Source organism: Mus caroli, chromosome 2 (genome assembly GCF_900094665.2).
Source record: "Mus caroli chromosome 2, CAROLI_EIJ_v1.1, whole genome shotgun sequence".
In the NCBI taxonomy this organism is placed as follows: Eukaryota; Metazoa; Chordata; class Mammalia; order Rodentia; family Muridae; genus Mus; species Mus caroli.
Genome location: NC_034571.1, coordinates 105,580,674 through 105,598,739, shown reverse-complemented (window position 1 = coordinate 105,598,739; position 18,066 = coordinate 105,580,674). Strand labels below are relative to the sequence as shown.

The 18,066-nt window shown below is 41.7% G+C and overlaps 1 protein-coding gene and 1 pseudogene across 3 annotated transcripts in view; one reads left to right on the top strand and one right to left on the bottom strand.

Annotated features, from left to right (window-relative positions):
• Aven (apoptosis and caspase activation inhibitor) overlaps window positions 1–18,066 on the bottom strand; it is a 135,097-nt gene that overhangs the window by 7,179 nt on the left and 109,852 nt on the right. The window contains exon 1 of one of the 3 annotated variants that reach the window (XM_021152731.1): window positions 6,081–6,241. The exons of the other annotated variants lie outside the window; for them this stretch is intronic. Within the exon in view, the coding sequence (XP_021008390.1) occupies window positions 6,081–6,111 (31 nt within the window). The 5' untranslated portion in view covers window positions 6,112–6,241. Of the gene's footprint in view, window positions 1–6,080; window positions 6,242–18,066 lie in introns of those variants that run through there. 3 annotated transcript variants of the gene reach the window in all.
• LOC110286316 lies at window positions 13,368–14,214 on the top strand (annotated as a pseudogene).

The window sequence follows — 18,066 nt, the reverse complement described above, 5'->3', positions numbered from 1 at the left end:
AGACTCTTCCCTGTGTGCTACCTACCAGGTAATATAACTACAGAATTTATCCTTTCCTTTCATTTAAGGAATTTGGGGGGAAAGGAAGTCAAAAAGGAAAATATAGACAACAGTAAAACGTAGGACCCTCTACATCCAACAGCCTAAAATACACATTAACATATTGTAAAATCAAATGCAAGAGAAGAACCAAAGGCAGGGAAGATCAATACTTTCCGTTGTTAGCAAACCAATTTGGTACTTCAAAATTCTGAAAATGAACTTCGACTGTCCATCTATGCATGCTTCTACTGTGAGTAGAATCTATGCTTACCATGTAAATGCCTGCACATCATCATCTTACCCTCATTACTTTTTATCAGAAGAAATGAAACTGAGGAGTTATAATTTAGGAAAGAATTATAAGCTAAAACAAATCTACCCAGAAGATTGGAGCAGAATTCTCAGAGAAAAAGTGGAAGTCTTAAAATACCTTCATTACTAAATAAAGAGCAAAGAACAAGAATGCAATTGTTTTACAAAGTTAGGGGGCAGAGAAAGCAAAACAGAGAGGAGTAGGAAGAACCAATTTTTTTGTTCTTTTGACAGTGAAGGGGCTGGAACCCAAAGGTTTGTGTGTACCAGGCAAGTACTTTACCACAGAGCTATATCCATAGGCCTCATTATTTTTTCTTAAAGAAGTATGCACATCAACCAATCTTATAAAGGTGGTATATACCTTTAATCCCAGCACTTGGGGCACAGAGGAAAGTAGGACTCCAGTTCCAGACCAACCTGGTCTACATAGCAAACCCTAGGCCAGGCAGGCCTGGGGTCCACCATGAAATCCAGTCAAAGGAGAGGAGGAAGAAGAGGAGGAGGAAGGAGGAAGAGGAGAAGGAGGAGGAACTACTGTAGAGACAGACAAAGATGGCTTCTAACTCAGATCCAGCTGCCTGTGTGCCATGTGCTGGAATTAAAGGCATGCGCCACCACATCTGTCCTACGCATTCCTTTTCAAAGGGTGACGAATTGGACTTTTTGATTTAAATGAATGAAATATTAAAATGAATAAAATAGAGCTACTCTTAAAATAGGAGAGCACCAAAGAGATCCAGGTGTGTGGATATTCAGACATCAGAAGAACATGATTATCTGTAGAAAGTCAGTCTTTATTAGGGTTAAACCAGCAGGCTGACCCATAGTAAATTAAGACTATATCCCTACATCTCAATTCTGATACTCAAAACATATTTTGTAAGGATCAAAGATGTAGACATTTGGGAAAGGCAGAACAACATATAAGGCTGAACTTTTTATTATTCAGAACCTAAAGGAGTATAAATTATAAAAATTAGCATATAAAAATTATTTTAAGTCTTCTGTGACAATAAAAACCAAACTCATAGATGGCACAGTAACAAGAAGTACCTGCAGCACAGACAAAGGGCTATTATTACTACCATATAAGCAGCTCCTGCAAGCCTCTCAGAATATAGCAACCCAAGAGAAAAGTGGGACAAGAGAATTCTAGATGAAGAAAGGTGGCCCCTAACATATAGAATAATTAAAAATCAGTCTTGGAGGATTTTAAAAATTAGCCAGCAGCTGACTGCCTTATTGAATGTTGGGGTTGTCATTATTGGGGGGGGGGGAAATAATGAGTGTTTATGGGTGCACATGTGTGCACATAAGTGGAAGCCAGAGGTGCCATTCCTCAGGCTGCCAACCTTTTCATTAGACTAGCTTTCTCACTTACCTGGAACTCTCAGAGCAGCACAGGCTGGCTGGCCAGTGAGGCTGAGGGATCCACCCATCTGAGCGCTAAGATTGCATGTGTGTATCGCTACACTCAGTATTTTCTTTTTAAGTGGTTTCTGGGGATCAAACTCAGGTTCTCATGCTTAAAGCGCTTTGCTGACTAAGCTATCTCCACAGCCCCATTTATGTCATTCTTGAACATACACACATGCTCATGCATGTGTGAGTGTGAGTGTGTGTGTGTTCATAAAACCTCATAGATTTTAATTATAACCAGGATAAGGCTCAATAATCAGACATGCTGTAATTATTTTTAAGATTTCAAAATTTTTAAATACCAACAAGAGTTTAATAATGATTGACTAACTTGTTATAAATCAATCTTTTTGCCAAAAACTAGAAGAAATGCCCTCCCCCACAGACAAATTCCACCTGAAGAAACCAGAGCACACAACTGAACCTTCCCGAGAGAAGAGAAGTGCACAAGGGGTTAAGCTGCCTTCTGGGACTGCTCTATGGTCTGAGCACTTGCCAATTTCTTAAGGGACCATGGAGATTGCAAGCAGCATCCGGGGTGGTGTGAAGCTGGAAGGGTGTCTCTGAATCGTCCACATGGGACGACATGAACTAGTTTAGAGCCTTGGAGAGACCAGAGTTGCAAAGTCAAAGTTTTCAGGTAGGGCCCCAGGTCTTGCATGCTAGAAGCAGGACAGAAGGACTGCAGGAGCAAGCCTTGTGTTGGATGCCACTGTGAGCGAGCTCAAGCCTACAGCTGCAGCCAAGAGAATAAAGAAAACCTGTGCAGGGAGTCTGAGTGGGGCAGCAGCCCAGAGCTACTTACAGTTTATCTATGTAATCCACAGTTTATTAAAGAGAATGAAAAACACAAGCCACAGTAGAGAGAGATCCAGAGATTGACAGGCTGGTGATGTTTTACAATCCATGTCAAACTTCATAGGCAGAAATAGTTAACAGTAAAAACAATGACACTCAGGAGGTCTGTTCTGCCCCACAGAAAAATCAAGTATGCATAAAGAAATGAAAATTTTATGGAAAAATGGGATATCTAAAACATACTGCTTTCAGTAAACATTACAGTGATATAATTTAAGACCTCACAGGGCCAGCAGCCTTGACCAGTGCTGGGAAGAGCACTTTGCTGTGCAGGCCTGTCCTGACTTCGCTTCTTAGATGTGCTGGAACATACACATGCTCCCTCCCTCCCTCTCCCTCTCTGCACCCCTCCTACCCACAAACACACAAGCTCACTCTCTCACACACATAATTAACAAGAATTAAATTTAAATAGTCCTCATTGATAAAGCACATAGAGGCTAATTGCAAATAACACACTTGCTAATAGAGGAGGAGCTCTAGTATCTATCAACAGCTAACCCGTCATTCTTACATTAAAGATGAAAGAATATTAGTATTTCTAAACTGAGAGCCACAGAATACAAATTCTTCTAAACACCTTAATTAAAATTATTCCTTTTAAATTATACTGTGACATACATAGAAAGAATGGTATTCTCACCAATGTGTCCCTTTCTTATACATCAGACATGAGGCCCTTCTCTAAGTAACAGTGTGCAGCAGGTCCACAGCAGGCTCAACTGTACTCCAGCACAAAGGGAGTGCACCAATGACATGCTTCATGACTTACAAGGGACTACAGCGAAGCCTTCCTGGACACTCATCCAACATCCGAAAGCAAAATGGAAGACTGAGGCTGTTCTGTAGGCTGCAGAACAATGCCCAAGTCCCACTCTGCAGATAAGAACACTTGCGTGGCAGGCCTACTAAAGCCTACCATGCTTTCTAAGTGTGAGATCTACAGAATCTGCTAAAGCAGCAGGAGGGGTAGTGGTGGAAATGGTACAAATTGAGAGTTTTCACATTCCCTTTATATCAAAAGCTTAGGTGGCAGTGGTGCTGTACCCATACTACAGAGGAAGGCTGAGGGTGGGGGGATTTGAGCCCCACTTAGAGCTGCTCTGGCGACAGAGTTTATGTACATACAATAAAAGCTGAGATGTGAGACAGAAATTTTCATTATATTTTGAAAGTCCTTGCTCTATTGCCAACTTCAGTTATATTCCATATCCAAAATAAAAAGGGTTTTCTCAAAATCAAGTAATTGTGCAAAGAATCAAGTATTAGATTATTATAGGTATGGGGGAAACAACTTTAAGGATGCTCCCAAAAATATTAAGAGGCCAAGGAGATGGCTCAGTAGATAAAAGAGCTTGGTATATGTACAAGGACAGGAATTCAGATATACCTGAAACCACCTAAAAAACCATGTCTAGCTATGCATGCTTCAGCCCCAGCACTGAATGCATAGAGACAGGCAAATCATTGGGGCTTGTTGGCAAGACAGGTGTGTGAAAACAGTCCAGTCCAGGTCCTGGGAGCAACCTGGTCTCAAGGAATTAGGGCATGGAGTAATGAAACAGCACACAGAACATCCTCCTCTGGACTCTGCACACACACACACACACACTCTCTCTCTCTCTCTCTCTCTCTCTCACACACACACACACACACACACACACACACACACCACTCACACATACACCACACACAAAAATGAATACATTGAATAAATAAATCAAAGAGTATTTCAAGCAGTGTACAATGCTTTGATTTCTGAGATTCCCTGGGTAAAACAGATCACCATCAATAAATCTCCAGGTGCCGACGAGAAAAGCCTTTCGCCACTCTCTCTCTATTTGAGAGGATGAAAGCTTAACTATGGAAGAACAGTCCTGCCACCAGCGATCTATCCTGGCCTGACAGCATCTTGTTCTTCTGCCCACCTCAGATGGAGGCTGGTGCCTAGTCAATATGATAAGCATGTTTGCAATGCTGGTGTGACCACAGGCATAAGCTCACAAGTGTCAATGGTGGGACAACTGGCTGGGGGGGCTGGGGGTTGGAGAGGGAGTGGGAGAAAGACTCAAGAGAGGCAGAGGCTACCCTGCTGAGATGGACCCTGACCATGTGGCCAGAAGTGCAACAGGCAAGCACGGTGCCTGCTCATTGTCCGCACAGTGTCTGCACGGTGCCTGCATGGTACCAGGACAAGACTCAGTAATAGAAACCAGTATTTCAGCTAGGCTTATTATTTGTTTGATTATTTGTAAAAACAGATACTATAAAGAACATAGTAGGATATCTGAAAACCATGCCTTTGGACAGCATAGACTAGGTGTACATGAACTTAGATGGTGAAAGTAGAAATCTGTTCAAGCTTCACTCCCCATTCCTATCATATGCTCATGCAGCTCCCACAAATGGCATCCTTCTAGCTACTCTGATATTTTTGTTTGTTTAGCTTTGGAATTACCATACCTCTTGGGGGTTGGTCAGGTGCTATGTATACAAATGCTAAATTCTGACCTCCAAGATCTATTTACAGCCCCATGAGTACATTCTCACATATAGCAAGTAATGTCGAATAAACTGCTTCCCAATCTCTGCATGGTTAAATGTGTGTGGCTACAGCCCATTACTAGGGAAAACACAGGTAGGTGAGGTTTTGGTTGCCAGGCTGGGGGTTGGAGAGGGGGCGGGAGAAAGACTGAGAGAGGCAGAGGCCACCCTGCTGAGATGGACCCTGACCATGTGGCCAGATCCTTAGGATAGGCTAATGGAACAAAAGTAGCTTGGTTGAGACTCGAACAGCAAGTAACGAGTGCAGCAAATCAATAGGACTCAGTCTCAATTACTGGGGGGCTGGCTGGGTCAAATTAAGCACTAACAGAGTTATTAGATACCACTTACAACAACACATACCCACCTACTGACTTGACTTGTATCCCACGTTTCACTAGCTCTAGACAAGCACTTCACTGGAAGCGCCATCCCTTAACCTCAACCAGGGTCCAGAGTCTAATGAATCACACATGAATACTATAGGCTGACACAGGTCCCACAGGGAACAGGAGACCAATGAGCTCCACAATGGTTGTCATGGAGATGGAAGGCCCTAGTTGTTCTCGCTGAAAGTTCTTCTTCTGTGACACACTGCACTATTTGAAAATACCTGAGTAGTTCTTAAGCCCACAAACTGAGACATGTCAATCCAGAAAAAGAGCCAAGCTCAGCCTATAAGGCATAAAAATTCTTATCACTCTCAATTTTTAGCATTTTCAGATTCACCATTTAAGATATGGATATCTTTCAGTGTTTAACCTAAAACAGATCAGCACTTAATACTGTTACAGTGGAGGAGAGAATACAAGCCATTAAAGGTTAGGTCAAGCTATTTAAGCAAGAAGGATAATCAAAATCTCTTGTCCTGCCCAACCATGAGTTGCAACTAGCTTTCTCACCAGCCGTGGGGCCCCCAAAGCCCCTGAGCATCAAATGTCCACATTGAGTGTTACATATAGGATGCACCTATCTTTCCAGCATCCCTAGAAACCAGGTCTCATCTGCATGGAGTATGTGGGGGGGACCACAGGGAGCCAGAGTCTTGTAGAGCTCTAGACTTAAGAGAAGGATGCTGCTGCTGACATTCTGGAACTTAGAATGCAGTTATTTTTCCTTCACATTATTGGTGAAAGACTTCTGTATCACTTGGTTTTGACTATCACTTCTGACAACAGGAGTATTTTTTTTTTTAGATCAATCATTTTTACAAGAAAGCCAACATCAAACCCTGGCACAGCACTCTAAGAGAGAGTAAATAATGTGAGAAACCTGAATAGAAGAATCCAAAGAACTTCAGGTGGGAAGTAGGAACGGACAATGCAGGCACAAATAAAAGCCCCGGACAATGATTGACATGCATAGATTGTCATAATGAGGCCAATGAGGTGGCTCGGTGATAAAACGCTTGTGTGTAAAAGCCTGATGACCTGAGTTCAATACTCAGAATCTCCTTAGAGGTGAAAGAAGAAAATGACTCACGAAGCTGTCCTCTGAACCCCACACACATGCCATGGTATGTGCATACCCATCATATATAATATGTGATAATATTAGTAAATTTTAAATGTCATAAATTTGTTTTGTATGCTAACAAAAATATATAATATATATTACATATAAAAAATTTGTCTCCCTAAAGTTTATTTGTATTTCCTCCATAACCTAACACCCCCAGAACTAACATTGACCCTAATGCCAACAATGCTAACTTTGTTGGTTACCTCAGCTGAAAAAACCAATCGTGTAAGTAAGCAGAAGTTTTTGATCTAACAATTGATGTACACTGCCCAAACATAATAAAAAATATCAATGCTTACACACACACACACACACACACACACACACAAGATTATAGTAAAGTAACCTTATTTATCCATTCAACAAAACTACATACAGTTAGACATGACATGGTGTTGCTCCAAAGAAAGAAGAAATCTGAATTGTCTAATGCCCGCCTGAAGTGAGGTCATGAGTCACAATCAACTACAGAAGACAGAAAGAAGTACCATGTTGCAGTGGAGGATGGGAAGGTGTCCTGGGATTCGGAAGCCCAGGAACCACACATTGTGGAGGGAAGAAGGTTTCCCAGTGCAAGGGCATCCTGACACACGGGAATCACACAGCTCTGCGAGGAAGGCTTCTCAGCAGAGGTGTTGCAGCTCCCAGGGGAGGGTCTCCCAGCTGAGCTGAAGAGCCTCAGCCCTGCTCCACTCTGTCACTTCTTCCCTCCTTCTCTTCATTGCTTCTTAGCTGCTTCTGATGACAGTCACACCAGGCAGCAAATCTCATAAAAGAGATTTATTGGAGGGTCCAAGATGTAAAGGGACGAATCCAGGAGTGGCTGCCTCTGCTCCTGGAAGGGAGCAGACAGCAGGGAACTGAGCAAACACAGCCTTTATAATAGGGTTTCTTGGGTGAGGGAGGAGTAGCGAAGCTTTCTAGGGCAGAGATTTCCATGGAGATGATTGGTGGGATTTCAAATCCTGAGGTTTGGGGAGCTCAGGGATTATGGGTTCCTGCTCAGGAACAGTGGATTTCAGTGGGAAGTTCATGGATTGATGGCTTTTGTTCAGACTTTTCACCTAAAGTTAGCATGATCTGGGGAGGGTCCTATTGAGGGGCTGGAGGTAACCTCTGTGACTGTTTCAGAGGCTGGAAAGCGATTAAGACAGTTAGGGAGATCTGGGAAATGGAGCATGGCCATTTTCCTGCCTTGAGGGTTTAATAAAGTTTACAAAACATATAAAGTTTACAAAGGGAGTCCACGAGTTCTCTTGAGTAGCATGAATAGCCAACAAGAACCGTATCTCTGGCCCCGTTTTCCAGCACTCTACATTAGAATATCAAAATCTATTCAAATAACAAAACTGTAAAATGGATATCATTTCACTACAGCAGAGGAAGACTTTAAATGGTATATAAAGTAAAAAGTTTTAAAATGTAAAGCCATATTATTCAAACAATGGTGAATTTGTGTATTTTTAATTACTTGGTCAGGTAATTTGACCTATGAGTTTGAGCTAGCATTGAACTCACAATCCTCCTGCCTCAGCCTCTTCAATGCTGGGATCATAGATATGTGTCACCATACTTGGCTTCTGTGGTACCTTTAATCCTAGTCAGGATAATAAAATTATTCTTTCCAAATCCAAGATCATTTCTGTCCATACCCACTGAGTGTTTATGTTTTATTATCTTCTGTGGTGGTTTGTATATACTTGGACCAGGGAGTGCCACCTTTTGGAGGTGTGACCTGGTTGGAGTAGATATGTCACTGTGGGTGTGGGCTTAATAATCTCACCCTAGAAGCCTGGAACTCAGTCTTCCACTAGCAGCCTTTGGATGAAGAAACTCTCAGCTCTGCCTGCGCCATGCCTGCCTGGATGTTGCCATGCTCCCACCTGGATGATAATGGACTAAACCTCTGAACCTATAAGCCAGCCCCAATTAAATGTTGTTTTTTATAAGACTTGCCTTGGTCATGGTGTCTGTTCACAGCAGTAAAACCCTAAGACATCCTCCCTCTGTTGATATGGGAATTTTATTAGACTAATAATTTTACACTGTTCCTTGGATACATCTATCTCACATATCAGTGTAAGTCTTCATTATCTGTTTCTCTACCTCTTGCCTCTCTCCAACCCAATGAGTGTGAGTGAGCTCCTACAGGCAGGGAAAGTCAGCATGAACTTACTTTCTCATCTCTGTGTGTTGTTTGCTTTTGGAAAACACTATTTTACTAAGCTGTGATTTTAATGAGCAAACATTATCCAAGGTCATTTGAATTTTCAAAGACTTTTGATTAAGCTTCCTGTCAAAAATCAGAGCACATAAGAGCACAAACTGTAGTTTCTACAGCTACCAATTTGCCACACCGTGTTAAGGCAAGTCCGTCCCTGCATGGTGTGCTGGAGTGCTTCTCCTCTGGTGACATTCACGTATCACTAACAATATCTAGGTTTTCATATCTTATTACAGAGTTCCACTTGGAGTTTCTAGGCAGTCTTTGCCAGACTTATAGTAGTATATGCAACTCTGCCTTTGTGAGTGTCCCAGCTCCTGTTTCCCATGCAGTCAAAATTTCTGCACATTAATACACACTGCAGTCTACCATATATTTCTGGGACACTGCAGTACCTTGCACACTGCAGACAGTTAGAAACTGTGCTTACTCCATAAATCTATGTGAGGAAGAATACATGAGCCAGTGAATGAATGTACAATTCTAAGACTAAACCAAAAAAAAAAAAAAAAAATTACTCTAAGTGGTCTATGTGCTGAAAAGGGGTAGGCAATGGAGAAATAAGAAGAAAAAACTACATTTTCATGAGTTTTGTTGAATATGTAACAAAAATCTAAAATACAGAATTCTGTTTGCAATCAGAACTTTCTGAGACTAAGGACTTCAGATGAGAACAAGTGGGAGGGAGTAAAAGATGGCAGAGGTCTTCAGTTGAAATTGCTCTTAAATGGCTCTCAAAAATAATTAGAAACTAAAGATATCCTAAGTCATATTTAGTGATGACTACTGAAGTCAGTACCACCGATCTGTAAGATAGCAAGCAATGGACCAGTTGTTAAAGGGAGTTATAACGAGTCCTAAGATACCAAAAAGAAGTGGCTTTAAATATATTCTATTTGTTCATAATAAACAAGTTTAAGAAATTCCTCCTAGAAAAATTTTAATATATAGGAAGACATTTATACAAACAGCAGCCTTGCTTACATTAGAAGGCAGAATGTCCCTCAGGCCTGTCTGCTTTTTGAAGTGCTGTTTGCAGTGCATAATGATCCCATTTAAATTCTTTCTTAAAGTTCCTGTTTGTTCTTTTTGTATCTCATATTTCCTGACCGAGAGCTGGGGTCACCACTGTGAGGAGCAACACACCCTGAATAGAGATGGGGCGGGGCTGTGGGAATGGCCACAGCCAGCTGCCTGTGTGCCCACCTTGCTAGAGGGCTCACCTCATAAGCTCAGCCTCAATCCAATGTGCCACCAACCATTAACTGGGAGGGTACCCAAATACGAGGTCCTTCTCAAGGCTCCTCAGGAAAGGAATGGGAAGGAAAGCACACAGGTGCCAAGGGTTCTTCAGCAGGCCTCAAGCAGCTCCGAGAATGGAGGCTGGGGAGCAGCTGTGGCCCCTTGAACATGGCCGCAGCACCATTGGCAACCGACACTGAAGCCTAGCGAAGGCTTAATGAGCAAACAGCACATGGCAAGATGGTCAGGCTTCCTACAAGCCAAGCAGAGAAAGCTGCAGATCCTTGTCCATGGGACACAAGGACACTACAGATCTGTCATGTTCCTTCCTTATAAATGATGTTCAAGATTCACAAACCAGCATCAAGCTAAAACTTGAGCACTGTATTTTTGACATATATTCTCCCAAACTGGAGTCACTGTGCCCAAGAATAAAATATATCCTGGATGTATTTTTGTATGTTATTGTATTTTCCAACCTACAGTCTAGTTACATGCTTTTACATACATGTGTACTTTGCCCATCATGTAAGAGACCAGAAGCTGGCAATGTAGAATGCAGCACCAAGCAGCTGGTCTCTCGGGCTTTATACTCTGAGTGCTTACTGAAACTTGTTCTTGCTGCTGCTGCTGCTTGGGAGGCAGGTCTCACTATGCAGCTCTGCTGGCCCGGAGCTCACTCCATACATCAGGCTGGACTTGAAGTTGTGACAATCTTTCTGCCTCCGCAGAAACTTTAGCGAAGTTTCAGAAGGGTGCCACCATATCCTCTTTGAGAAAAATGCTTAAATAAACTTGACTGTTTCATACACTCAGTATATTTTCTATTTGTGCTCATAATTTTAATGAGAAATTATGTCTTAGTATTTACTAACTATATTTTTGCCATGTGTACATGTGTTTACTTATGTGTATACATGTTCATGTGTGTATATATAGCTGTAAAGACATACATGCATATATGTATGAGCATTTGTGTGGAGACCAGAGGTGGAAGTTTGAAGATCTTCCTCTGTCACTCTTTACCTTAGACTCAGAGGCAAAGTCTCACAGAACCTAGGAGCTGCAAGTCTGGAGAACCCTGGCCTGCCTTTCCAGCACTGGGACCACAGGGACTGTCTATGGTGCCACTTTTTATGTGGGTGCTGGGGCCCGAAACCAGGGCCTTGTGTTATCACAGCAGGCAACTCACCAACTGTCTCCCTCAGCCCCTCATAAAGTATGCTATGTGATTATAGAGAGCCTTCTTATTACAGAGATTGGGGGGGGGGAGAAGGGGTAGAGGGGAAAAGGAAGAAAGCAAACAAACTAAAATAAGAGGAGGGAGCAATAGGCTAGTATAACGGGAAAAACTGTTCACACTGTTTTCTTTGTGCAGAGCCTGGATTCCACACATATGGTATGTGTGTGCGTGCGTTTGTGTTTATGTGACTATGTTGATATGAGACAGGAAAACAGCAAATATGAAACTATCTAGACTGGAGAGGCCCCACAGGACTTAGGGAGAAGAGACAGGGAACAGATGAACATGAACAATGTCTGACATATACCTATGACAATCCATCATGAAATCCATTTACCCAATACTTTTTAAAAATAAAAATAAGTTGGATTTAAAAGTTAAAGGCATACAATGCTGCTTTGAGTTTATTCGATTGCTTATAATGTGTTGCAAGTTTCCACAAAGAATTTTTCCTAAGCTGAATTTTCTTAGATGCTAATTGTTATGTGTAAACTATATGATTAAAAGGTAATACCTAGCCAGGTAGTGATAGCATGTGCCTTTAATCCCAGTACTCGGGAGGCAGAGGCAGGCAATCTCTGTGAATTTGAGGACATACTGGTCTATAGAACTAGTTCCAGGACAGGCAGAGTTCCACAGAGAAACCCTGTCTTCAAAAAAAAAAAAAAAAAAAAAAAGGAATATTCAGAAACTAACTTTGGGGCTGCATCAGGTATGTTCTGAGTCTGCAGTATATTAAGTTCCCAAGTATATTGAAAGTGTTTCCTTCAACTTTCCTCCAGTGTTTAGTGTCACGGGTTTTTTTTAATGTGTCCTCATGTGTTTCAATCCTGCCTTGTGGGCAGGGTCAACATATCTAGAGTTACTCTTACTCCCTACGATAGACACACATTTTAAAATCAGGCCTGGGGCTTGTGAGTTGCCTCAACTGGTAAAGGCACATGGCTACAGTGTTTTCTTAACCTGAGGTTCAATATGCAGGGCCCACACAATGGAAGGAGAGGACTACTTTCCACAAGCTGTTCTCTGACCATGACATACACGAAGGTGTATATCCTGCCCTGCCAGTAATAAAACAAACACATTAATAAAAAGATATAAAACTCAGACCTGGATTCTAACAGATTTTCTATCTTAGAGGCTTACCCTATAGTTTTAATTGTTGTTTTTCCTTGTTTCCCATTTTCTCTCTCACAGATACTATTCAAATGCAATTACCTTTCACTCCATATTACTGATTGCCTGGTTATCACTCCTATCTATTTCTTAACTCAATTTTTATATCTATATCCTAACTGGTTTATCTACTTCCAGCATAATGTCAGAGTCTCAGCAATTCAACCTGAGAAATGAACAATTTAATCTCAACTTTAAAAAAAAAAAATTGAGGCCCAGGCTAACCTTAAACTCATGATCCCCCTGCCCCAGCCTTCCAAGTGCTAGAATCAAAGGTGCATACCACCATAGATGTCTTGACAAGGAGTTTTACAAACATGTACAGCATGATGCAGTCGGCCTCTTACTTAAACCTCTCTTCAGTTATACTGTGTTCATTTTAGATAAAGTATAGTGTAACTCCTATTTCCAGCCAAGACTGACAGCAGGGTGAATGAAATGTATCCTCCCACTGAAGAATAGCAAATGTAGAGGAATTTTAATCCAGCAACATGGCCGCTCTGGCAAGGGATCACATCCAAAAGTGTGATCTAGTTGGAATGCAAACATCGCATACACCTTTGATTCCTCTGGCTGGAACAGACATGTCTTAATATGCATCTTTAATCCCAAACAATGCTGTCTAATTGAGGGGCAGACAAAGTGAAGAATCAGAGAAAGATTTGACAAAATGTGTCAGAGATAGAGACTCATTGACTCAGTCAAGATACACCCAACTCTCACAAGAATAGGAAGGAGAGGCTATTTAAGAATAGTGAAAGTGAGAATTGAAAGAGTTCTAAAATGGCGAACCGTACAGTGAAGGATGCCCACAGTATCCATGGCACCAACCCTCAGTATCTGGTGGAGAAGATCATCCGGACGCGAATCTATGAATCAAAGTACTGGAAAGAAGAGTGTTTTGGACTTACAGCTGAACTTGTAGTGGACAAAGCCATGGAGTTAAAGTTCGTTGGTGGTGTGTATGGTGGAAACATAAAGCCAACTCCTTTTTTGTGTTTAACCTTGAAGATGCTTCAGATTCAACCTGAGAAGGATATCATTGTTGAGTTCATAAAAAACGAAGATTTCAAGTATGTGCGGATGCTGGGGGCACTTTACATGCGGCTGCAATTGATTGCTACAAGTACTTGGAGCCTTTGTACAATGACTATCGAAAAATCAAGAGCCAGAACCGAAATGGAGAGTCTGTACTGATGCATGTAGATGAGTTCATTTATGAACTACTGCACAGTGAGAAAGTCTGTGATATCATTTTGCCCCAGCTACATCACCTGACCATCGAAGAAGAAGCTACAGAGACTTGGACAAGCCAAGGCGTTCACCTGCACTGCGCTACAGGCGGAGCCGGAGTCGTTCTCCCAGAAGGCGGAGCAGATCCCCTAAAAGAAGAAGTCCTTCTCCCCGAAGAGAAAGGCATAGGAGCAAGAGTCCACGACGCCATCGGAGCAGGTCTAGAGACAGACAACACAGCTCCCGCTCTAAATCCCCAGGTCACCACCGTAGTCACAGACATAGAAGCCACTCAAAGTCTCCTGAAAGGTCTAAGAAAAGCCACAAGAAGAGCCAGAGAGGAAATGAGTAATGGATTCATCTTGATTTTAGTCCAAATGACCTCCTGTGGATATGAGAGCATCTGTTTAAGTGGGATGATAAAGATCTCCTCTTCAGGCAGCTATGAGTATTTTGGGTTTTTCAAAATCAACTTCTTTTGTTGGGTTTTGTTTTTATTTTAATATTACAGAGGTGCTAAGTTTTGTATCTCTTTGGATTATAACCAACAGCTTTGAAGAGTGTTTTTGACCAAATCAAGGTCAAGTTTTGGCCTAACCCGCTATGGTTATTCATACTTAGCAGGGTCAAGACGACCTGGGAATTTGAGAGGTAAAAAGATGTGATCCTTTCATTTGTAATTAAACTTGCTGCAGTTCTCAAAAAAAAAAAAAAAAAAAAAAAAAAAGAACAGTGAAAGTAAGAGAGAGAGAGAGAGAGTCAGTCAGTTTAGAGAGTTCAATTAAGTGTGGCTCAGTTCAGTTCAGAACAATTCAATTGATGGAGTTCAGAGTCAGTCTTTCCAAGCAGTGCAATTCAGTCAGAAGCCAAGAGAAGCCAATCTGAGTCAGTCAGCTTGGAGAGGAGTTTGAACCAGAACAACTAAGTTGAACCAGCCAGCCAGAATTCAGAAAGAGAAAGAAAGGATGAGTTTATTCAACAGTAAGTCTCTGGGGCTAAAACATTCTAGGCCTAGATTAGCAAATGGAGGCTAGAAGCTGACACCTTCAAGGTCTGGGCTTGCAGAAAATTAGATTGTATGGACGCTAGAAGCCTCCAGGCCTAGACCTGGGAATAGGAATAGATAGGTACATATGCTCTGGGCTCAGCCTAGACTATGTATTTGTAAAGCTTGGATACAGCTCTCATCTCATTACTGCATCTGAAGAAATAAAAGCAACATTTACATTTACAAGCAGAAAGCTGACAGAAATAAGGAATTCAGGCTATTGTATAAACATTCCTTGCTGTGGTACAGACACAAGAAACCATGCAAAGTTCAACAGACTCCATAGAACGAGAGGAGAAATAGGAACAGAGGAAAAGCACAGAAACCAGAGCCTATGTGACATAGCAAGACAGTGCAGAGGTGCTGCCACCTTGTCTTGTATCCTGCTGAAGCCATTTCAGGTTTAACTAGACCTTGATCTTGATGGAGAACCCTGTGGAAAATTACCAACTCTATTCTAGGAACCGACGGTCAAGAGGACCTGGTTAAGTTATTTTAGCCTCTGTTAAATGACAAAGCTGCAGCTGCCAGGCAAGATGCCAACACTAGTTTTTGCCTTCAAAAACCCTGTGCCCTGGACACTCATGATTAACCTGGATCACCAAATACCTGAGTATAGTCCCAGCCAGCTAGCAAAAAGACTTTCAGTTGGCTATCTGACTAGTCATCTCTAGTGGGCTCCTGTACCTTGTTACTATGAAAAAAAAATGCCTGTCATGAGGAACCTATAGACCAAAGGTTCCAGAGTTCCATGCATGCTTCCCTCAAGTACTCTGCAGACCACTGAGAGCACAGCCACATATGAGCCACCACCCAAGGGCAGAGAAAAACAGACACCCAAAGGGGCTATGGAAAATGGTGTCGAGCTCTCAGTGAATACTAGAAAGAGTGCCTTTCCACAGTCATTCTGTGAAGACCCGATTCAAGAGCCATTCTATATGCAAAAAGGCCTTGCTGCATATACTTGTTCTACACTAAATGCTGCCCTGGTTCTACCTAATCAATATTAAAAGGAAGACCCCCAAATGCTTAAACTGAGACTTGTCTGTGCTCCAGAACAAAATTACATATTTATAAGAAAACAAAATCATAAAACACCCAACAGAGTAAATCACACACTTCTGACACACATTCAAAGATTACCTGTCCCCTGAAATTACCTAATCTGCAAAGAGTCTGGAAAATATGACCTGAATTGAGAAGAATGGCCAATAAACTGAAACTGGGCCAGAACTGACAACAACTAGGAAGGAAGGAAGGAAGGAAGGAAGGAAGGAAGGAAGGAAGGAAGGAAGGGAGGGAGGGAGGGAGGGAGGGAGGGAAGGAGGGAGAAAGAAAAGGGAAAGGAAGGGGAAAAGGAGGAAAGGGAAAGGAAAAGAAAGGGGAAAAGAGAAAAAGAGGGAAAGGGAAAAAGAGGGAAAGAGGAAAAGGGAAAGGGGGAAAGGGAAAAGGGAAAGGGGAAAGAAAGGAAAGGAAAAACAAAAGACAGAAATGTCCCATGCTATCTTTCAGTCAGCTGTTTCTCCTGGCTGAAATGCTCAGCTACTCAGTGCTGTGCCAGGAGCCATTGCCATTTTATGTGTTTAATACCCATGGTGTAAACACCTACCTAGGCCAAGTTCATATTGTCAATAGTGTACCCATCAGCTTGCAGAGTTCTTGAATTTGCAACAATCAAATCATGTGCTGTATCCACCTCTCCCAATGAAGTCCAGTCAATCACTTTCACATCTCAAAACACCAGTTCCTCTGGAGAGCATTCTATGAACTTTCAGATCTAAGTTAAATTCCTGAGTTAAGTTCCTCCTCTGGGCTCCCATAATATATTGTGCATACACAACCAAGGCACTTAGGATATTTTACTACTATATGTTTGACTCGTGAATCCTAAGAGGGAAGATAAGCTCTACGAATTAATCTACCTGCAGAGCATTTCCACCGTAACAAACATAGGATGACACACTCTTCGCTGAACAAACAATAAAATGGAGCATCCTTGGTAAGTATAACAGAAGAATCTCTAATGCCTTTTACAATGTGAAAGACAGATACAAATGGCATGGACTATATGATTTCATTTATATCACACTCTGAAAGTGATAAGCTCATAAACCCATGATTACTAGGAAAGAACTGCAAAGGAGCAAGGGAGAAGTTAGATGGACAAAAATGACTATGAAAGGGCAGCAAGAGGGTAACCAGGAGGAGTCCAATCTGTCGCAGAAGCCAGAGGCCTCCAACCAGACCACTGACTCACTGCAACAAACGTTTGCTAGTGATGATGTGTGAACAAAAGGGTATACTGCAGGACATACTGTGACACACTAAAGCTCCCACTATGAGATGTTTTCTGTTCTTTTTATCTCTGTGTTTTCATTTTGGGGGGTAAGCTGCAAGGGCAGAAGGGGGACACAAGGGGACAGGGAGATGAGCAAGACTGGGACAGTTCACAGAGAATCAATGAAAAGCTTTTAAAACTGGTGCTGACTTTAAAGAGAAGTAAAGAGGCCAGAGATGCTTCAAGTCTGCTGTTGCTTTAACACTGGATTGAGTGACTCAGATGAGGACTCTGGTGCCAACAGCCAGAGTTCCTGTACTTCATTAACAGTTATTTGTATCCAGTGACACCTGCTTCAGCCAGATTTCATTGTCTACTTTAAAACCTGGCAGAAACCCCATAATGCATGTATCTTCTAGAAAAGAGAAGTAGACACCTGTAGGTCTGAATTAAACCTCTGAATTATCAGATAAAAGGGGCCTGCTCTGTCCTGTACTTCTTGTCTTTAAAATGAGCATTGTGTGCTTTTTGTTGTTGTTGTTGTTGTTGTTCTTAGAATAAAATGACTGTAGAAGTCAGAGACTGTACTCTTATAAAAACTGCATGCCTATTAAGGGTCAGTTTTACTCAACACAAACTACTGCTTCAATGACCATGAATTTATTTCTTTTTTTTTTTTTTTTAGACATTTATTTATTTATTTGATAAAAATAAAAATAAAACATTGAAATGAGAGAAATAATTAAAAATAAACCTTCTACGAATTAGTAATAACTTTAAGACCACTTTGAGGCGATCAAGCCTTGGAGTAGCTTTTGGAGCAGGCAAAATAGTCTGACCTCACTCTGGCCACTTAGGCAGAGGGAGTCATTTTGAAGGAAGGTTTGGGAAGAAAGTGACTTCAAGGTGTGATAAACATTTAT